Raw genomic sequence first — 21,955 nt, 5'->3', positions numbered from 1 at the left:
TGGCTAAGAATCTCCTCCCGTTGGGAGGTGGTGGCCCAATCCTTTAATCCCAGCACTTGAAGGCAGAGGCAGGTGCATCTCTGAGTTTGAGGCCAGCCTGGTCTGCTGTTGTTTTTACTCTAACCCCATATTGAAACGCCATAATTTAGTTGGTTGTTTTCCTCTTTAGTCTTTGGGGACCTGCCACCCAGCTCCCAAATAAATCACACACGGAGTTTCATTCTTGGTTGCTTCTGGGCTTTTCCTTTTCTTCTGTATGCCTTACTTTCACTCTTGCCCCTAGTGTCCGCCACTTCCTCCGCTCTCCTTCTGTTCACACTCTCCGCCTGCCAGCCCTGCCTATCCTTTCTCCTGCCTCCCTATCGGCCGTTCAGCTCTTTATTAGAGCATCAGGTGTTTTTAAAAAATATTTATTTATTTATTATGTATATGATATTCTGTCTGCGTGTATGCCTGCAGGCCAGAAGAGGACACCAGACCTCATTACAGACTGTTGTGAGCCACCACGTGGTTGCTGGGAATTGAACTCAGGACCTCTGGAAGAGCAGGCAATGCTCTTAACCACTGAGCCATCTCTCCAGCCCCCCATCAGGTGTTTTAGATAGGCAAAGAATCACAGCTTCACAGAGTTAAACAAATGCAGCATAAACAAAAGCAACACATCTTTACATCATTAAACCAATGTTCCGCAGCATAAACACAAGTAACACACCTTAAAATAATATTCCCCAGCACTGGTCTACAGAGCTATTTCCAGGACAGCCAAGGCTACACAAAGAAACCCTATTTCGACCTCCCTCCCTAAAAGACACTCCTCCTCACCCCCATTAAAATATATTTATTTATTGGGTCTGGAGAGATGGCTCAGTGGTTAAGAGCCCATATTCCCCTTTCAGAAGACCTGAGTTTGGCTCCCATACCAGGAGGCTCGCTGCCACTATCTCTCCTGGGGATCTGAATCCTCTGGCCTCTGCAAGCCATGTGCAAGTGCACACGCTTTCTTTAAAATAATAAAAATCATTTGAAAATGTTTATTTGTATGTGTGCTTGAGTGTATATATGTGCAGAAGCCTATTAGGTCAGAAGAAGACATTGGATTTCTTGAAACGGGAGTTACAGGTTGTTGTGAGACATCTGATCTGGGTCCTGGGAGCCCCAAAACTTACTGCAAGAGCTGTAGGTGCTCTTAACTCCTGAGCTATCTCCAGGTCATAGGACAGCAATAACAACAACAAAACTGCTGAAGTTATTAAGAGTTCTTGTCGCCGGGCGGTGGTGGCGCACGCCTTTAATCACAGCACTCGGGAGGCAGAGGCAGGCGGATCTCTGTGAGTTAGAGACCAGCCTGGTCTATAAGAGTTAGTTCCAGGACAAGCTCCCAAACCACAGAGAAACCCTGTCTCGAAAAACAAAAACAAACAAACAAACAAAAAAAAAGAGTTCTTGTCTAGCATATATGAAATTCTGGGTTCCAACCCTAACCAACACAGACTCAATGTGAGCGGCTTGCCTGTAATCCCAGCACTGGGGTGGGAGGTTGAAGGCAGAAGGATCAGGAGTTCAAAGTCACCCTTAGCTACTTGAAGAGTTTGCAGCCTGCCCGAGATATGTGGGACCCTATCTCAAAAACAAACAAACAAATAAATTTAAAAAGTAGATCTCTCAGCTGGGCGGTGGTGGCATACACCTTTAATCCCAGCACTCAGGAGGCAGAGGCAGGTGAATTTCCGTGAGTTTGAGACCAGCCTGGTCTATAAGAGCTAGTTCCAAGACACGCTCCAAAGCTACAGAGAAAACCTGTCTCAAAAAACCAACAAACCAAACAAAAAAGTAGGTCTCTCATCCTCTGGTGCATAGCCACCCACACATATACATTAATTGGATTTAGCGGATCATCACCAAAAAGGACAAGCAATTGGAGGGGGAACGTTTTTGGAATAATGTGGGAATTGGAAGGGAAAACGGGTTGAATATGATATTTTTACTGTATACATATATGAAATTCTCAAAAATAAGGAAAATAAAGAAGTCCTCAGGGGTGGTGGTGCACACCTTTAATTTCAGCACTTTTAGTTAGAGGAAGGGTGATCTATGTATGAGGTCAGCTAGGTGACAGCTGGGCTACATAGATTCTGAGTCAAAAAAACAAGTCTTCAAAAGGACCTGGCCATAGTGGGGCACGAAAACAATCCTGGTACTGGTGAAGCTGAGGCAGGAGGGTTGCGAACTCACGGCCAGCTTGAATTCCACAGGGAGATCCCATCCGAGGAAAAAAAAAATTACACACCAATGAAATAAACTCTAAAAGTAGCGAAGGGTCCACCCGGTTAGGGTTCCGCCTCCTGTGCACCGATTGGACGAGTCGTAGTGACGGACTGCCACAATCATGATCGTTCATTGGTTATTTTGCGATGGGCGGTTCCCCGGGGCGGAACCGGAACCGGCTGCCGCGGTGGGCGGGGCGTGGCAGGTAGTTGTGGCGGCGGCTGAGCTGTGGCCGCGGTGGCAGCGGTGCGGAGCCCCATGGTGCCGGTGCGCGGGCCGCGGCGGCTGAGCGAGGCGGCGCTGTCATGGGCTCCCTGTTCCGCAGCGAGAGCATGTGCTTGGCGCAGCTCTTCCTGCAGTCGGGCACCGCATACGAGTGTCTAAGCGCGCTGGGCGAGAAGGGCCTGGTGCAGTTCCGAGACGTGAGTGTCCCGCGGCCTGCGTGCCTGTGCAGCCCAGGGCTGGGCGCCGACAAAGTCGGCTGACGTCGTGGGGACCCGGGCCGGGAGGTGGCTTTGCAGGCTGGCGAAGGAGGGCCCTTCTGAGGAGGTGGCTTTTGAGACGAGACCCGAACGGGGCAGGAGCTGTCAACGGGGAAAGAGGAGGGTCTCAGAGATGGCTTTGCAGAGTAATCAAGGACGACCCCCCGAGGAGGTGGTCTTTGAGCTGAGATCGGAACGGAACAGGAGCTGGCAGTGGGAAGATGTGGAGGATGACGGTACCCAGAGGTGGTTTTGCTGGGTAGTTTAAGAAGGGGCCCCTCTGAACAGGAATAGGTGGGATAAGAGAGGCTGGAAGAGCGATGGGGAAGTGTGACAGGTTGTGAGTCCCTAGGGAGAGAGCTTCTGAGTTTCAGACTCCTGTATGATGATGCGTTGGCATTGTTGACAAGTGACGAGGACCTGGGTCACAGTATGTGTGGAATGGAGGCTGTCTCTGCAACTGTAATAACACACTTGCCAACACAGCCACTGGCTTTTTTTCAACCTCCGTGCACTACCAACCTCCGAGGGTCAGGACCTTGCCCAACTTGTTCTTTCTTCATTTCCCACGAGTGGCACGGGCCCTGGCATTTATTGCCATTAATGAACAATGTTGGATGAATACATAAGCTTTTATGGATTAACTTCTGGCCTTGGAGACTCTGAGCAAGGCAGATGAAGACCCTGTGCTCCTGAAGTTCAGTCTGGGAGGACGCTGGGTAAACGCTGATCATGAACTGTAAGTGTCACGGAGGAGGAGAACGGTGCACAAAGGCTGCCAAACAGGCCCCGATACCTACACCAGTTTGGGCTTCTGGCCATTTCTCTGTCTCTTTCTGATGGGTCCATACTCCCATGATCTGATATGGGTGGCCCTTACATCATCATGGGGACTCCTGAGTGGCAGGCGAGGGCACAGGCAAGGTGTGGTGCTATTCCTGGGTCCCAGAGCCACTTGGCCTACAGTCCTTGGTCTTCGTACCTGACAGGTAGGGTGTGGTGCTGTGAGTGGCACCAGAAAGATCAAGGCAGCAGTCGCAAGGGAAACAGGCTTTTATATCAGGTCTAATTTGTTCCATCCTGTTAGGACTCAGGCCAAGGCACTTATCATGCTTCAATCTCAGGGGCCCAACAAGCCCTGTAATCAGCTCAGAGCTTCGGGTTCCACTGAGTGCCGTTACATGAGCTCCAGGCTGGACTCTGGATCCTTTTAAAGGGAGAGAAAGTGCAGCCGATCTTCGCAGGAGGGAAATAAAATGAACGTGCTTTGCTGAGCCTTCAGGGCTGCTCCGTGTCAGGTGCCTGTAAGCTTGGGCATTGATGTTCGAGCTTGTGACGGGTCCCATGCTCATTTATGGGGTGGGATCACCAACCCTTTTTGACTTACTCAGGCCTTTTTGCTTGTCACCCCCGGAGGGGTGGGGCAGCTGAAGGTTTTCCATAGCGACTGCAGTGGGGAGATCTGGACAAGGAGGGGCTGTGGCCCTGAAGAGACAGGTGGGCTCAGTTCCGTCTTTACTGTGAGGACAGCTTCCTTCTTGGCCCTGTTGTTGCTGGGACTGGAAAGACAGTGAGTGCTGTAGCTTTGCCTCCTCTGCCTACTCTTCTGGGTTCAATGCCAGTCATATAGACAGGGTCTGGAGCTGGGTGTGCTGTTGCCACACTCCGGAGGCTGAGGCAGGAAGATGAAGAATTCAAGGCTAGCCTGGGCTCTATAGGGAGCTATCTCGATAAAACGAAAAAGGAGGCGGGGGGTGGCTCAGCAATTAAGAGTCCTTAGGGCTCTTGCAGAGGTCCAGAGTTCAGTTCCCAGCACCCATACCAGGAGGTTCACGGAGCCATCTGTAGCTCCAGCTCCTTTGGATTCCTCAGGCACCTGTACTCATGAGCCCTCACCCTGCACACAGAAATAATAAAATAAATCGTAAACATCAAACAAAGGTCTGTTGGAATGCACTTCCACACCATTAGCTTTGAATTAAGGAACCTGCAGTCTTACGTTACATCCTCCCCCAAAATAAAACGTGGTAGCCCATCCAATAGCACACAGCGGCTGTCTAAGCTGCTGCTGCTGCTGCTGCTGCTGCTGGTAGGTGTTTGTATCCTTGTGGCAGGGGCACACCTCTTCACAGAAGAGCTGCTGTTGGGTTGAGAGTTAAGCCACTGCCGAAAGGAAATTGGCAAGTGGAGCGGCAGGCAGGGCTGGTCCCTGGCTCCAGGTTCCCGTTCTCAGTTCCACAGCAGCCCCGTGTCTGAGTCGTCTGGGTGGGCGTGACCTCCAGAAGTGAAAGGGAATGAGATAGAGAAGTGACCTCCAGTTTTGATCCTTCTGATTAATGCTTTAAAAGTGGTTGGGGATCCCCAGGGAGAGGGGAGCAGTTTCACACCAAGTCTAGTTGTGGAGCCCAGTGCAAATGCTGTATCGATACGGATGCAGCTTGTGCCCTAAATGCATGTCCTTGTAAGTGATCATTAGAAAAGTAGGACGTTGCTTGGCGTGGTGGTGCTGGTGGCGCACACCTCGGGAAGCAGAGGCAGGCGGATCTGTGTGTGTGAGGCCAGCCTGACCTACAAAATGAGTTCCAGGACAACCAGGGTTACACAGAGAAACCCTAGTTAGAAAAAATTTTAAAAAAGAAAGAAAAGAAAAGTAAGGTAGTGCCATTATTGTCGAGAATAAAGTTGCTGGACAGTGGTGGTGCACCCTAAAGGTGCACACCTTTAGTCCCAATACTCGGGAGGCAGAGACAGGCAGATCTCTGAGTTTGAGGCCAGCCTGTTCTACAGAGAGCTAGTTCTAGGAGTTTCAGGACTGGCTTCGTAGCTACTGAGAAACCCTGTCTTGAAAAAAAAAAAAAGAAAGAAAAAAAGTAATTACTGTGTGTGATTTAGAAAGAAGTTAACATGTTAACTTCTAACTCATTTTAATCTGCTTTATTTGTTTATTTACTTATTTGTTTTGAGGCAAGGTCTTGAGCTCCAAATATAGTTGGGGATGACCTTGAACTTCTGTTCCTCCTTCCTGCCCCACCTCCCCAGTGCTGAAATTACAGGGGTGTGCCACCGCACCCAGCTTTGTGTTTCTGTGCCTCTGGGTGCTGGGCGGACGCGCACCAACTGACCTAGTCCCCCACCAATTTCCTGTTGGTGGATGTTGGTGTAGATTTCCTCTGAGCTTAATATCCATATTCATGTTTTTTCTTTAAATCTATGTTTCTTTCTGGATTACTTCTGAGCCAAGGGCTATTATTCAGGCGTTACTTGCTGTCCAGGAAAGCCCTGTCAGTTTTCTGTCAGTGGCTGATGACAGTGGACTCCTCCCAACCCTTTGACAGTAATATTTTCCCTCAACAGTCTGTTTTAGCTCAGTGGCAGAGTGTGACCCCTACACCAACACATTTTAAATGACTAGATAAATATAAACAAAATTTACTTTATCCAGTCCTGCATTTGATCCCACCACCAAAAAATTTAAATAATTAGATTAATAAAAACAAATTTAGCCGGGCGCCGTGGTGGCGCACGCCTTTAATCCCAGCACTCAGGAGGCAGAGGCAGGCAGATCTTTGTGAGTTCGAGACCAGCCTGGTCTACAAGAGCCAGTTCCAGGGCAGGCTCCAAAACCACAGAGAAACCCTGTCTCGAAAAAAAAAAATTTATGAGCTTAAAACAAAATTTTCTTCCTTTTCTCAGCTCAACCAAAATGTAAGCTCTTTTCAAAGAAAATTTGTTGGCGAGGTGAAGAGGTGTGAAGAGCTGGAAAGAATATTGGGTAAGTTTGTCTTCCATTTTAATAATCCTAATACTTAGTTTAATATAAACTTATTTGTTTCTTTTAGAAAACTATAGACAAGCTGGGCGGTATTGGCACACAACTTTAATCCCAGCGCTCAGGAGGCAGAGGCAGGTGGATCTGTGAATTCAAGGCCAACCTGGTCTACAGAACTAGTTCTAGGACAGCTAGGCTACACAGAGAAACCCTGTCTTAAAAAAACAAACAAGAAAGAAAGAAAAAGAAAAGGGAGGGGCAGGTTGTTCACTTTCCTGTAATTCATAGGTAGGCATTGTTATGAGTGTTTCTTGTTTTTTCACTTGTTCCATAGACTGTAGAAGGAACTACAGTGACTGCTGCTGGCCTTGTCTCATGTAACGGTCCTTGCTGTGACATTCCTCTTGTTTAGTGTAAACTGAGGCTCAGCATTTGATGGGAGCAGAGTAGTATTTCCTGATACTGATGTGCCATGGTTTAATCAGCCAGTCCTGTATATATAGTTTTTTCTTATAAGTGAAAAACCATATATATATATATATATATATATATATATATATATATATATATATATATGTTAAGATATTACTTAATTTAAGACCTTATTTGGCAATAAGAAAGGCAGGAAATGGCTGACAGCTGCCCTGATATCACTTGTTGTCTTTGCAGGCTCCCTTTGTGACTGGGCTAGGTTGGTGTTCTCTGCTTAAGTGTTGGGACTCAGTAGCTCTCTGCGTTCCTTTCACCTCTAAAACCTGCAAGAGTTACCCAAAGTAGTCTGGCTGCAGGAGAGTCCTCCTACTTCCTATCCTGTTTATCGTTGATGACTAATCAAGTCCACCTAGTACTGCCCTTGTATTCGTGGACAGGTGACCATAGCCTGCTAAGTTAAGCGAATCTGCCTACCCCAGTTGCTACCAGTTGCCAATAGTGCCTCAGATAGGCATTCCCCTTAATTAGAGATTTTTCCTCTTTTTTTCTTCCTTTCTTTCTTTCCTTCTTGATTTTTTTTTTGTGAGTGGGGTGGATCAGAGTCTCATGTAGCCCAGGTTGGCCTCAAACTCAGTATGTAGTTGAGGCTGATCTTGAACCGCTGATCCTGCTGCCTTTTTCTCTAAGTCTGCTTGGATGACAGGCCTGAGCCAGCTATTTTTTTAAGATTATTATTAATTTGGCTTTTTGAGACAGGGCTTCTCTGTATAACAGCCCTGACTGCCCTGGAATTCACTTTGCAGATCAGGCTGACCTCAAACTCATAGTGATCTGCCTACCTCTGCCTCCCAAGTATTGGAATTAAAGGCATGTGCCACCATGTCAAACATATTCTTATTATTTTCAGTTATGTGTGTACATGAGTGCAGAATCCCTTGGAGGTCAGAGGTGTGCTGTATCCCTAGAGCTGGAATAGCAGGTGGTTGTGAGCTGCCTGCTGTGGGAGCTGGAAGAGCAGCCAGCGGGAGTGTGGAGCCATCTCTCCAGCCAACACATGACAGGGTTTCTCTGTGTAACAGCCCTACTATCCTGGAGCTAGCTCTTGTAGACCAGGCTGGCCTTGAGCTCACAGAGATCCTTCTACCTCTGCCTCCTGAATCCTGAGATTACAGATGTGTGCCCTTATGTCCAACTTCCAGCCTTAATGTTGACAGGAACTTCTGGTCATGTGAAATCTCTTGCTTAAAGTGCTAGTTATTTGCATACTGTTAGATTATGTGGTGGAATGATATCAGAGTCCTCATAAAGAGCCACTGGACAGGTCACGTGTGTGGAATGAGGCTTCTGAAAGCAGAGCAGAGAGCCACCTGGTTTCTTTCAGGGGAGCCTGGCTCTGCTCTGACTCTGGCTGCCAGGTTCTCTCTGAGGACCCTGTAGCAAATGCAGCAGGCTGCCTCTGGTTGGGGTACAGGTCTGCACCTGCAGTGTATTCCCAGTCTTCCAAAAACACGTTTCTTTTTTGTTATGTTTTGTTTTGTTTTCTGTTTTTTGATAGAGTTTCTTTATGTAGCCTTGGCTGTCCTGGAACTTACTCTATAGACTAGACTAGCCTCAAACTCAAGAGATCTGCCTGCCTCCGCCTCCTGAGTGTTAGGGTTCAAGGTGTGCACCCAACTCCCAAATGTGTGGGTTGTTTTTTGTTTTTGTTTTTGTTTTTCCAAGGCAGGGTTTCTCTGTAGTTTTAGAGTTTGTCCTGGAACTCCAACTGTAGACCAAACTGGCCTCGAACTCACAGAGATCTTCCTGTCTCTGCCTCCAGAGTGCTGGGATTAAAGGTGTGCACCCCCACCACCCAGCCTTCCCTAACATGTTTTAACCTGGGTTTTAGGAAGGAAAGGAGCTGGGGAGCTCTAGCCAGTGTGTGCCTGTCTCTCTGGAAGAAACTGCAGGAAGTGACAGGGACAGGCAGGATCTGCGGTCAGCAGGTTGGGGCTGCCAGGGTTCTGATTGCAGAAGGTCACAGTGAGACTGTCTGACTGTGCATCTTTCTTTCACAGTGTACCTGGTGCAGGAAATTACCAGAGCTGATATTCCCCTGCCTGAGGGAGAAGCCAGTCCTCCTGCACCACCTCTTAAACATGTTCTAGAAATGCAGGTAACTCCTCCTGAAGACGCTGTCTTCAACAGTCCTGGGACTGCCTAATTGCCTTCACAGTCCTCACCCTTCACCTCTCTTCCCAGAGCTGTGGCCTAAAGTAAGGAACAGTGGAGTCGCACACCCTCAGGGAACTGTAATGTGTTCTGTCTGACAGTAGAGGGCGCTGCTGGCAGGAGAGCTGAGGAGTAGTTGAGTCCCTGTTGAATCATGGCAGGTTTCAGGATACTCTCTGGGACTACCCATCATAGCACATCTGTCCCTGCACCAGTGCTGGGGGCTGCAGACCTGGACTTCATATCTTTCCCATCAGGCCTGAGTGCTTCCAGGTAGCTGGCATGTTGAGGCCGAAGGATATGGCACCATTACCCCACCTCTCTAATGAATACTGGGTGGTGCCTAAGGCTCTAGACTATTTTATTTATTTATTTATTTATTTATTTACTTACTTATTGAGGCAAGGTCCCAGTATGTAGCTCTGGCTGGCTTTGAACTTACTTTGTAGACCAGGCTGGCCTTGAACTCATAAAGCTCTGTTTCTCTGGCTCTGAGTGCAGGGATTAGAGGCCCGCACTAGCACGCCTTCCCTTCTAGATTTTTCTTGTTAGGGTTTGGCACTTAGAAGAAATATAGTGGCTCTTCATCACTCTTCTGAAATAATTGCCGTGGTATTGCTGCAGCCCTTTGTGGCCGGCTGTTCTGTCTGTCTGCAGGAAGTAGCCAGCCACTTGGTGTCTGGGCTCACACCAAGCATGGCACCCTCCCAGCCACGGTGACAGCCCTCTGGTTTGGCTGGATGGCCTGGTTATGACATCCTTACGGACAGCAATGCTGCTGGTAGCTTGTGGATGCAGAGCACAGGGAGGAGGAGGAGCAGGAAGGGTTGTTTTGAATGATTGCATTGGCTCAGTGGTTTGTCTTATAAAGGCTGTGTCTGTGGTTTGAATATGTAAAGCAGGAGAAGGACGCTAGGTTGTAACCATGAAAGCCTGCATCCTTAATTGTGTGGTGGGACCAAGCAGACACTTCAAAGCTGGAGGCAGGAGAATGTTTAGAAAAGATGATCATATGTTGTTTCCATTGTAAACAAAAGAAATAAAGATTGTTGTGTGGGGTGGACAAGCAGCTGAAGGAAAGCTGGCAGCATCAGATTCTGGGGGGCATGTGTGGCCTGCAGGTGCCTGCAGGTGTTGTGGTTTGACCATGAACTAAACTGAGCTGTCTGGCACATTTGCATTCTGGCTCTTTGCGGGCACTGTGGCCCTTTGAGCCTGGGTGACGGGGTGAGGAGGCTGCACCAGACTAAGCCTGCTTTCACCGCAGCTGTGTTGTTGCAGGAGCAGCTGCAGAAGCTCGAGGTGGAGCTGAGAGAAGTCACCAAGAACAAGGAGAAGCTGAGGAAGAACCTGCTGGAGCTGGTGGAGTACACCCACATGCTGAGGGTCACGAAGACCTTCGTCAGGCGGAACGTGGAAGTACGTGTGCCCGCCCGCCCGCGGGAGAAAGCTCACCTGACAGTCCCTGCCCCTGCTGTGCTCTCTTGTTAGCGCCCTTCCAGCTTTGGGTTTGAGGTAGTCTTGTGTGTCCCTCTGGCTGACTGCCGTGCAGCTTGACTTGATACTGCTCCCGGTGCCTCCACTTCCCCGTCCTGGAAGTCAGGCTGGCTTTGTCACACTAGGCATGTACCCTGCCAGCTTTGGCTCTGCTCACACTTGACGTCTTTGTTTTTGAGACCAGGTCTCACTATGTAGCCCAGGCTGGCCTTGAAGTTGGACTGATTCCCACCTCCGCCTTCTGAGCGCTGGCATTACAGGCAGGAGCTGCCGTGCTTGGTGTAGATGTGGTTTTGTTTCGTTTGTTTGAAGTGAGACATCAGCCTCTGCTTTATTCTAGGCTGGATCGCACACTTCTTCCTGTGTTAGTGGTTTTAGCAGAGACGCTGCTTCCTCCCGTCAGAGGCTTTAGTTTTCAGTTCAAAAAAAGATTTTCTTTTTTCAGTTTCAAGACAGGGTTTTTCTGTGTAACAGCCCAAAGTATCCTAGAACTCACTTTGTAGACCACGCTGGCTTTGAACTCACTAATCCACCTGCCTCTGCCTCCCAAGTTGCTGGCCTGGCCTTTTTTTTTTTTAACTGTTTTAAAGAAAACTTTTAAAATGTTTTATATTTATTTGTTTTGTGTGTATTGATATTTTACCTGCATATATATCTGTGCACCACATATGTGAGTTACAGAGGGCTGTGAGTGGCCACGTGGGTGCTGGGAATTCAACCCAGGCCTCTGGAAGAGCAGTCAGTGCTCCTAACCCTAAGCCATCTTTCTGGCTTCTACTTTATTTTATTATTTTATGTGTGTGGGTGTTTTGCCTGTACACCAAATATGCAGATATTATTTTATGTGTGTGGGTGTTTTGCCTGTACACTAAGTGTGTAGATGGAGCCCCAATACCCTGGAAGAGGAGTTAGAAGCAGTTATGAACAGCAATGTGGGTGCTAGGAATCAAATCCAGGAATTCTGGAAGAGTAACAAGTACTCTTAACCACTGAGCCATCTCTCCAGCCCCAAGCAATGTGTTTTATGGTCATGAGGAAAAAAAAAAAATCTTGGTTTTTTCCAAATGGCTGTGAGCAGAGGGGGCAGGAGGAACCCTCACCAGTGAAGACTGGTTCCCACAGGCGTTGGAGGCTCAGTGGGCTGGGGTATTTGTGTGGATGCCCGAGTGTCACCAGATGCTTAGAACATTGCATCTTAGTTACAGCCGCTCATCCTGCCCCACGCTGGGCTGGGCAGGGCATCGAACCCTTCCCTTCTGAGGTTGCTCTTAATTGCCCTAGTTGTGACCCTAGATACAGTTATTGTCTCTTGAACCGAGGTCCAACCTCACTTAGAGCCACTCCCGTATGTGAATGTCTTCAAGCAGTTCACCTGACAAGCTTGATAGAGTGTTTCCTATGGGGAAGCTTTCCCGTCTCAGTTGTCATTTGGACCTGATGCTCAGTGGTACCATCCCTCTGTGGACTTATCTGGAAGCTTGTAAGGGTGGACTCTGTTAACGGTGTGCCTGCTTCCATGTCTTTCCAGTTTGAACCCACTTATGAAGAGTTCCCCGCCTTAGAGAACGATTCTCTGTTGGATTACAGCTGCATGCAGAGGCTGGGCGCCAAGCTGGGGTAGGTGACAGCGTGCTCCAAGCCCTTCCCGTAGAATAGGAGACATGGGCCATGGTGCGGGTGAATGGGCCATTATAGCCTGGGATTGGCCCAGAGTGAGCGTCTGTCAGAGAACACTGGGCTCCTGTACATTGGACTTAATCACACAGTGTTGACGTAGCTGGATGCCGTGGGGATTTCTTCTCTTGGTCTTTTGAGTTGGAAAGAAGCAGTGTCTGTGTTCCCCAGCGTTGACTCCTGTGAGCCTGCCATAACTGTACCACAAGTCGGAGGACAGCTCACAGGAGTCAGTTCTCTGGGACTGAACTCACTCGGCTTTTAAATTACGTTTCCAGTGACCACTTCTGCCTCTGTTCTTTTCTTTCCTTTTGTTTGCTCCTCATCTTCATGCTCTTCTTAGACAAAGTGTCACGTAGCCCAGGCTGGCTCAAATGCACTATGTAGCTGAGGATGACCTTGAACTTCTGATTCTTTTGCTTCAGCCTCCCAGGTGCACAGGTGCAGGGATGGCAAGGTGTGTTTCATCTCTTCTTTATTTTAATTTTTTATTAATTTTTTTTCTTCTTTTTTTTGTGGGGGGAGACAGGGTTTCTCTGTGAAACAGTCCTGGATGTCTTGGAACTCACTTTGTAGACTAGTGCTTCACCTGCCTCTGTTTTCTGAGTGCTAGGATTAAAGGCATGCATCATCGTCACTTGGCAAATTTTACTTAATTCTTTTTAAACTCGTTACTTTTTTAAAAATTTTACTTTATTTTTTAAATTTATGATTTTCTTTTTTTAATTTTAAAAAAGTTTATGCATATGGTTGCTTTTGCTTGTTTGTATGCCTGGATACTATGAATGTTCCTGAGGCTCACAGAGGCCAGAAGAGGGCATCAGATCCCCTGGAACTGAAGTTATAGCCCATCACGAGCCACCTTGGGGGTACTGGGAATTAAACCCAGGTCCTCTTCAGGAGCCAGTGCTCTTAACTACTGAGTTATCTCCTGTTGTGTTTTTTTTTCTTTTTTAACATTTACCTAGCGTGTATGTTTGGGATTGGTACATGCATGTCATGGTATGCACTTGGAGGTCAGAGGGCAACTTTCCGGAGCTGGCTCTCTTTCTACCACATGGGGTAGGCATGACTGCAAGTACCCTCTCTTACTATGCAATCTTGCCAGCCCTCTTGTTCTCCTTTGTGGCTCTGGAGATGAGACCCAGAGCCTGGCACTGTCTAGGCAAGCTCTCTGGCACTGAATTACATCCCCAGCTACGGCTTTTTAAAAAATGATCTCATATTCCTGTGTTCCATATTTGGGCATCAGAGAAGTTTGATATGAAGATACATTCCTTTAGAGAGATTTCTCACATTCACAGGTAATTGGAGTCTTGTTAGCCCAAGCTCAGTTTTTATTCTTAGAACAGGGATTTTATTGTTAGAATGAGGACTTAAATTTTTTTAATTTAGTTTTCGGAAGTGATATGAACTTATGCCAAATTCCTGGCTGAGTTCTGTGCTGTGGCTGTGTGTTCTGAGGACAGCATCTCCCGTGTCCAGACCCGCAGCTGATGTAAGCAAGTGGCTGCGAGGCTCCTTCCCCTCCAGATCTCTGCTTCTTTAAGGAGCAGCCCTTTGGGCAGGCAGTCCTGGCTGTGGTGGGTTCTGCCCCATCTCCTCACCTTGCCAGTGCCTGGGCTTATTGTCATCTTTCACACTGGCGCGTCCAGGGTCTTCAGTGTGAAGAGCAGAGCAGCTGGATATCTGCTTTGGTCTTGAAATTCCAAGACCTTCCCCTCACTAGAGGCTCAGCTGTCCATGGAAAAGGCAGCTTCAGCAATGCTTTGTCTAGCACGTGAGCATCTTGCCACTTGATGACTCTTAGAGCAGCCTTGGCTGGCGGAGGCGGAGATCTCTCAGTCCTGAAGCCTGGCCCCTCACTGTCTCGCAGATTCGTGTCTGGCCTGATTCAGCAAGGCAAAGTGGAAGCATTTGAAAGGATGCTGTGGAGGGCCTGCAAAGGGTACACCATTGTGACCTACGCAGAGCTGGACGAGTCCCTGGAGGACCCCGAGACGGTGAGTGCCTGTCACAGGCAGAGCCCTGTTCCAGCCTGTGTGCACACTAGCCCTACAATTCTCCTAAGTCTGGGCTTCCAGACCCCACCTCAGAAAGTAGCAACTCCATGTCTAAGGTTCAGGGCAGAAGCCTCAGGACACCCGCCTTCTCCCCTACTTCACTCTATCCCCAGACTCGGAGACTGGACTCAGAAACAGGGAGTCTGGTTCATGCTGGTTCCCTTGCTCAGCCATTCTGGTTGGGATTTTGGCTGTACTTTTCTTGCTTCTAGGTGGCAGCAGCCCCCACCGTCACTCTTGCACCTGCCCCGCCTCCCCCTGGACTCCTCTCAGCCTGGTCGAGCTAGCCCTACCAGGGCTTCTCACTCTTCTTAGAATCTTCCCATGGCTTCCTGTTTACACAGCAGAAAGCCCTGTCTGTCCCCAAGTGCTCTGTTCTTCTGCGCCCTGTCTGGCCGTGTTCAGCTGGCCACCCCTCTCCAGTGTGCTTCTCTGTGTACTTTTCCTTTTACGCCAGTCTTTCCCAGGTCCATGTAGCTCTCCCTCCCCTTCATGACAGTCATCTTTCCTGGGACCTTCTTTTCCCGCCTGTTTTTTATTTAAATTTATTAATTTACTATGTATACAGTGTTCTATCTGCATGCCAGAAGGCATCAGATCTCATTACAGATGGTTGTGAGCCACCATGTGGTTGCTGGGAATTGAACCCAGGATCTCTGGAAGAACAGGCAGTGCTCTTAATCTCTGAGCCATCTCTCCAGTCCTCCCATTTCTCATAGATGGCCACACACACCCTGCCTCACTGCCCCTCCAGCCTGTTTTTTTCTGTAGGGTCCTCCGCCATGTTGCCAGGCTGACCATAGCTCCCTTGGCTTACTGCTGTTAGCGTTGGCAGCTCAACAGTGACTGGCAAACAGGCAGAGCACCTTGGGCTAGCTCTGTTCCCAGTGCTGGGGGCTGAGCCTGGCCCTGGTTCACAAGAGGTGAGTTCTGCATTTCACAGCTCAGCTTCAGAGAATTCTGTTTCATTGACCATTGTAATGATGGCTGGTCCTCATTATTCACAGAATTATGTTGTTTGAAGTCACAAATTATGTAAATACTCAATTAGCAAATGTTATGGTGCTTCTCTGTTCCTGGGGCAGTGTGGGTTTGCTCCTCCGAAATCTCTTTGTCACTTTTCATCAGCGAGCCACACCGGTCTTTACTTTGTGTTTCTCTTTGACTTCTTGTTGCCTGTGCATTGTTGACTTTGGGGAACTGTACTCTTAGCTGTTGGTGAGTGAGGCTGGTCCACACAGATTTCCAGAAGGCTGCTCGACTGGATTCTGGGTGTATATGTCCCTTGGTGGTCGGCCATCTTAAACAGCACCATCACCAACAAAAAGCACATACAAGGCCGTTGTGGCAGTAATGGAGGAGGACGCTTGGTTACAATATAAAAGTTGACCTGGGAGGAGGCAGACCTCGGCCTTGTGTGCTCACCCGCTTACAGGAGTGTGTGGCTCACAGATGCCTGTGAGCCGGCGTGCGTGCATGCTGCTTGGGGGTTACTGGTGAGTGGGTGATGCAGTCCTGTTGCAGTCATGGGTTTGCTGCAGTCAGAGCCGCTGCACCGTCTGCCCCAATGGTGGACTTGGTCTGGGGGCTGAGGGCAGACTCACTGTCCTGTGTGTCTTGTAGGGTGAAGTCATCAAGTGGCACGTGTTCCTGATATCCTTCTGGGGCGAGCAGATCGGCCACAAGGTTAAGAAGATCTGTGATTGGTGAGGAAAGTTGTCTTTTCCTCTTTTCCAGTGCTGGGAAAGGAATAGGCACTCTCAGGCCAAGTGGGCCCTCTGCCCTGAGCTGCAGTGGGCCTCCAATTCTTCTGCTTATTCACTGCACCGAGGACTTGCCAGGTGCATGCTGCTTGGGCAGACTGTCAGCCTGACTCAGTCTGTGATCACTTGGGGAGAGTGTAGGTGTCAGATCCTCTGGAGGCGAAGCTACAGACAGTTGTGAGCCACAGTGTGGGTCCTGCGAACTGAACCCAGGTCCTTTGGAAGAACAGCCGGTGCCCTTAACCTCTGAGCCCTCTCTCCAGCCCCAGCTTGTGTCCTTGCAGCAGACACGTTTTAGTGTGACTGGGAAAGCCGCACCAGCTTAGTGAAGCCCCTTTGTTGCCTTTACCAGGCTACTCTTGGGAGAGGGCTGGTGGCTCCTGCGGAGAGAAAGGCATCGCTCAGCAGGCAGAGTAGGGCAACTGTGGTTTAAGGCAGTGTGCTTCTGGCGTTTGCTGGGTGTCTGAGGCCATGCTGCCTGTAGGACAGGTCAGGCCTCAGCCCACGGCTCAGCCTAAACAGTGTCAACCCTGAAACAATAGCCAACTCAGACTTACGATCCTCCTGTCTCTGTCTCCTGAGTGCTGGATTACAGACTGTACCTCCATTCTGGCATGTCTTCTAAGGTGTGCTTTCTGCCTGTTAGGTGGTTTGTTTTGTTTTGTTTTTCTTCAAGAAAGGAGACAGGATTTCTCTGTGTAGTTCTGGTTTTCCTAGAATTTGCTCCGTAACCCAGGCTGACCTCGAACTCAGAGATCCACCTGCCTCTGTGCCTTGAGTGCTGGGACTAAAGGTGTGCGCCACCACTGTTTATCTTTCTTGGTGGTTCTTAACCCCAGGATACTGGTACATTTCAGGAAGGCAGGTGGGTTGATCTGAGGGCACTCATTTACCATAGCAGCCCGCTTGCAAGGCCTCCCCATAGTGGACGGCTGTGGCTTTGCCATCAGAGGGTGGCCCTGCCTGGTGCTGGAGGCTGTGTGCCTGGATTGAGCGGATCCTGGTGAATTCTGTCCTTAGTTACCACTGCCACGTCTACCCGTATCCAAACACAGCCGAGGAGCGCAGGGAGATTCAGGAGGGGCTCAATACTCGGATCCAAGACCTTTACACTGTGAGTAAGCCGGGGCTGGGAGCATGTGAGAGGCCTGGTAGCCGGTTGTGGGTGGTCACCATGTATTCCTGACATTGGGGTGTCTGTTTTGCGGTTACAAAGCCAGGAGTGGTGAAGGGACTTAGACAAGCCTTTGCGTCTCTTTGGTCTACTGGATTGTCCTTTGACCCTGGAAGACAAGCTTGAATGCTGGGCATCGTCCCACCTGCTTGTTTAATTTGACTTTCTCTTGATGGTGCTGAGGAGTCTGGATAGCTATATCAGGATCAGATTTTCACACATGGAAACAGAAGGGAAATGGTAGTTGGTAGCTTCCAGGGCTGGGCCATTCTGAGTGTAGGCGAGAGTCAAAGGGCTGTTTGGGTCAGTCAGGTCACCCTTCTGCCAGTGATAGAATGTCTGAGCTCTTACTGTGCCTTTGGGGCTCTTCTAGGAGGTCACCTGGTGTGTCCCCTTGAAGAGCTGGCAGTCTCTGACCATTCCTGGTATTACTGCCATGGGAGCAGGGACCCATGCTCCTCCTCTGGAGGTCAGGCTGATGGACAAGAACTTCCCCTGCTCGGCCCCACAGGTGCTACACAAAACGGAGGATTACCTGAGGCAGGTGCTGTGTAAGGCAGCCGAGTCGGTGTGCAGCCGGGTGGTGCAGGTGAGGAAGATGAAGGCCATCTACCACATGCTCAACATGTGCAGCGTCGACGTCACCAACAAGTGTCTTATAGCGGAGGTCTGGTGCCCCGAGGTGGACCTGCCAGGCTTGCGCAGAGCACTGGAGGAAGGCTCGGTAAGGCTCGCGTCCCACTGGCACCCCCAGACCCAGAGCACTCAAGGACAGGATGTGTCGCTGAATGCAGTACAGCAGGCTCGTGAGCCCCAGGACTAGGGAGGCTGCGGCAGGAGGATGGAGAGCTTGAGGCCAGCCTGAGACATTGTCTCAAGCAAGACAGAAAAAGTTTCTGAGTGCTGGCCAGGGCCTGGTCAGACACTGTTTTCAGACAGGGTTTGAAGAGTGGCTCTCTGGCCCTGGAGAGATGGCTCAGTGGTTAAGAGCACTGACTGCTCTTCCAGAGGTGATGAGTTCAATTCCCAGCAACCACAAAGCAGCCTTACAACTGTCTGCAACTCCAGTTCCAGAGGACCTGTGTGACACCTTCACACAGATGCAACAACAATGCACAGAAAAAAAAAATAAATGAATGAAAGAGTTGGTCTCTCTGGCATTGTGTGGGGGAACATTTAAGCTGTGTTTCTGAGTTGTAATGTACTGGTACAAACCACAAGAGAAGAAATAGCCGTGGAAGCTCTTCCTGCTGACCACAGCCTTTTCTGCTCCTCCCTCAGGGTCACCGCTACACTTCTGTCCCGCCTCCGTCACTGAACAACATTTGGCCAGATAAGGGCTAGGGCTAGGCAGCCTTTCTTTTTATTTTGCCTTTTAAAATGAAACCCCTCTCTCTTTGTAATTTCTAAAGATCTGTGTTTGGCCTGTGGTCCCACTGGAAAGTCCAAAGGATGGTGGGTGGCGGCTGGCGTGGCTGCTTGAAATCGGCTCCCTCTAACCAGCAGATTGCGTGTTCTTCTTTCTGCTGAATAAAATCTCTTTTTATGGCCAGACTCTGTTGCAGAAACGCACCTTGATTTATTAGCTGGGTTCAGTCCACCAGGTACAAACACTGCTGTGCAGAATAGCCTGTGACCTTTGAAACTTAGCACCTGCTGGTCTTCCAAAAGGATTCCCCCCCACTCTTGCTGAGTGAGGCTGGGTTTCTTCCCGTATTCTCTCAGTTCACCTTCCTGTTCGCATGCACACCGTTGCTCTTTCCCCTGGTGTTGGTCTGTTTCTCCTCTGTGCGCATTTCTGGGCAAGTGTAAATGTTACACTGAGCTGAGCTGAAAGCTCACGGAGAAGATTATGCCACAAAGATAAAATTTTGTTTTTTCTTCCCTATTTTCTTTTTTGAAAACTAGGTAGTGTAGCTGTGTCTGACTTCCTCTTTGCTAAGCACTTTAAATTCCTTCTATTATGCATTGTGTCTATATGTGGGTACCACTGTGCCCGTGGAGGTCCTGGGGATTGAACTCAGGTCATCAGGCTTGTAGGCAAGCACCTTTACCCACTGAGCCATCTCACCAGCCCTTCCTTGACCACTTTTAAGAGATAAAGTCCTATATATCAAGGCTTTTTCTTTATCTTGCTCTCTTTTATTTTTATTTATTTTTATTTTTTTCTGTTTGAGACATGGTCATGCTCTGTTGCTAGGCTGGGCTCCCGTTTGAGATTCTCCTGCCAAAACCTCCTGAATGCTGACACCCAGGCCCGCACGGCTGGCCAGGCTCACTTGTCAGCTTCCACTGACCTGGACTTGATTCTGTTTCCATCCACTTTACCCCAGCATTCCATTCCCACTCCCTGGTTCCATTCTGCTCTCCTTCCAAGGGCCCCAGCCCCAAGTTCTGGCCTCGTGCCACTAGGCTCCGCATGGATGTCTGGCCTGGCGACTTACTTCTGTGAACATGCCCTACCCCACCCTGCCAGAGCGTGGCCAGCTCAGTCATGTGCTTATCTGTAGCTGCTCTCGTGGACAGTCATCTTTTCTTTTTCTTTTCTGTGTGGAAGAGAGAGAGTGGAGCTACAATCCCCTCGTTCATGAACACAATCCCTACGAAAGAGACACCACCCACTCTGATCCGCACCAACAAGTTCACTGAGGGCTTCCAGAACATCGTGGACGCCTATGGTGTCGGGAGCTACCGAGAAGTGAACCCAGGTGGGCATCTGGACAGGGCTGGTCCTGCACTTATGTCAGCTCAGCTTTGACTTTGGTTGCGATTCTATAACTCTGACTAGCCTGTAACAATCCCAATGTAGCCGGGCTGGCCCTGAACCCTTGATGATCTTCCTGTCTCTGCGAGCTGGGATTATAGGCATGTGATACCATGCCCAGCCCTGATGGTCCCTTTTGATAAGGGAATGTAATAGGTGTTTGTTAGGCAGGCTCACTACTGTCACCTTGTCAACTGGTATAGCATTTAAATGCCCTTATTGTCCTGTCCTGAGAGAGAGAGAGACTGTGTGTGTGTGCGTGTGTGTGTGTGTGTGTACATGCTGAGAACTTGCCAACCCTCTGTCTCCACAGCTCTCTTCACCATCATTACCTTCCCGTTCCTGTTTGCTGTGATGTTTGGTGACTTTGGGCACGGCTTTGTCATGTTCCTGTTTGCCCTTTTACTGGTGTTAAATGAGAATCATCCCAGACTCAGCCAGTCACAGGAGGTAATGCGTGCCTGCCAGCCCGTGCATGGTGGGAGCCATGACATTGTGGTACTGGAAGGGGGCTGTGCTTTGTCATTGAGGTGGTCTTAGGTAGTCCGGGCTAGCCTCAAACTTGTTACATATTGAAGGCTGGCCTTGAACTTGTGATTCCCTTGTTTCTGCCTTTTGAGTTCTGGGATTATAGGTGTGTGCCCCACACCTGGCTCAAGAGCTTTGAGTGTATAAGTGCCTGTCACCCCTGGGTAAGACATCGCTTTTGGGGTTTTCTGGGAAGGTCCAGAGGAGTGGCTGGAATAAACCAGAATGAGCTTCCCCTGAGCCACTGTCCAGTGGGTGAGTCTGTCATCACCGTGTCCTCTCCAGATCCTGAGGATGTTCTTTGACGGCCGCTACATCCTGCTGCTGATGGGGCTGTTCTCCGTGTACACCGGCCTCATCTACAACGATTGCTTCTCCAAGTCTGTGAACCTCTTTGGCTCCAGGTGGAACGTGTCTGCCATGTACAGCTCCAGCCACTCTCAGGAGGAGCAAAAGAAAATGGTGCTTTGGAAGTAAGTAGTCTGTGAACAGAAAAGCGACAGGTAGGGTGTACCTTTCTCAGGCCCTTCCTCTGCACGTGGCGACATTCTCTGCCCTCTCTTTCAGTGACAGCACCATCAGGCACAGCAGGACTTTGCAGCTGGACCCGAACATCCCTGGAGTTTTTCGAGGCCCCTACCCTTTCGGCATTGACCCTGTGAGTGCTTCCTTCCCCATGTTTCTGAGTGAGGGGGGCTGCTGGGGGGCTGCTGTACCTCTGTTCGTGTAGTCAGCGGGAGCCAGGCAGTGCAGGAGTGGTTGGCAAAGCCACGGGGCCATGGTCGTATCTACCAGTCTTTTCCTCTGGTAGAAGTGACCCTTCAAACAGGTTCTGAACTGCTTCATAGTTTGATCTGGAGAGGAAGGTGAGCCCACTCTGCAGCTAGATCCAGCAATGCTTCCAGCCTTGGCTCAGGAGCAGCAGGCTCCCTGGTTTTGACACTGAAGCCCTGGCCTGGGAAGTCAGTTGGAAGCACCAAGAGAAGGTGTTATTTCCACTGGAAGGGAGAGTGACAGCCATGTAGGAGCTCGCTAGCTCCTGCTAACGGACTTACGTTGCTTCTGTCTGGTTTGGTCCTAGATTTGGAACCTGGCCACAAATCGCCTCACTTTCCTCAATTCCTTCAAGATGAAAATGTCTGTTATTTTAGGAATTATTCACATGACTTTTGGTGTCATTCTGGGAATATTTAACCACTTGTAAGTACATGTTTTAACTTTCTTTTTGTTCATCTTTCATTATTTTTTTGGCAGTCCCTCCTGTTGTATGATTTTTTTTTTTTTTTCGAGACAGGGTTTCTCTGTGGCTTTGGAGCCTGTCCTGGAACTAGCT

At 49.3% G+C, this 21,955-nt stretch overlaps 1 protein-coding gene across 1 annotated transcript in view; it reads left to right on the top strand.

The window, feature by feature from the left end:
- Positions 1-2,462: 2,462 nt before the first annotated feature.
- The window catches only part of Atp6v0a2 (ATPase H+ transporting V0 subunit a2), a 29,265-nt gene continuing 9,772 nt past the window's right edge, over positions 2,463-21,955 (top strand). The window contains exons 1-14 of the mRNA XM_075978713.1: positions 2,463-2,687; positions 6,441-6,519; positions 9,006-9,103; positions 10,441-10,578; positions 12,185-12,273; positions 14,207-14,333; positions 16,017-16,099; positions 17,177-17,270; positions 17,842-18,054; positions 19,888-20,038; positions 20,408-20,544; positions 20,908-21,095; positions 21,190-21,280; positions 21,704-21,822. Coding sequence (XP_075834828.1) covers positions 2,571-2,687; positions 6,441-6,519; positions 9,006-9,103; positions 10,441-10,578; positions 12,185-12,273; positions 14,207-14,333; positions 16,017-16,099; positions 17,177-17,270; positions 17,842-18,054; positions 19,888-20,038; positions 20,408-20,544; positions 20,908-21,095; positions 21,190-21,280; positions 21,704-21,822 — 1,724 coding nt within the window. The 5' untranslated portion in view covers positions 2,463-2,570. The remainder of the gene's footprint in view (positions 2,688-6,440; positions 6,520-9,005; positions 9,104-10,440; positions 10,579-12,184; positions 12,274-14,206; positions 14,334-16,016; positions 16,100-17,176; positions 17,271-17,841; positions 18,055-19,887; positions 20,039-20,407; positions 20,545-20,907; positions 21,096-21,189; positions 21,281-21,703; positions 21,823-21,955) is intronic.

Source organism: Microtus pennsylvanicus, chromosome 1 (assembly GCF_037038515.1).
Source record: "Microtus pennsylvanicus isolate mMicPen1 chromosome 1, mMicPen1.hap1, whole genome shotgun sequence".
NCBI classification, from domain to species: Eukaryota; Metazoa; Chordata; class Mammalia; order Rodentia; family Cricetidae; genus Microtus; species Microtus pennsylvanicus.
Note: the sequence above shows the minus strand (reverse complement) of the source record. Positions and strands in the feature narration are given on the sequence as shown.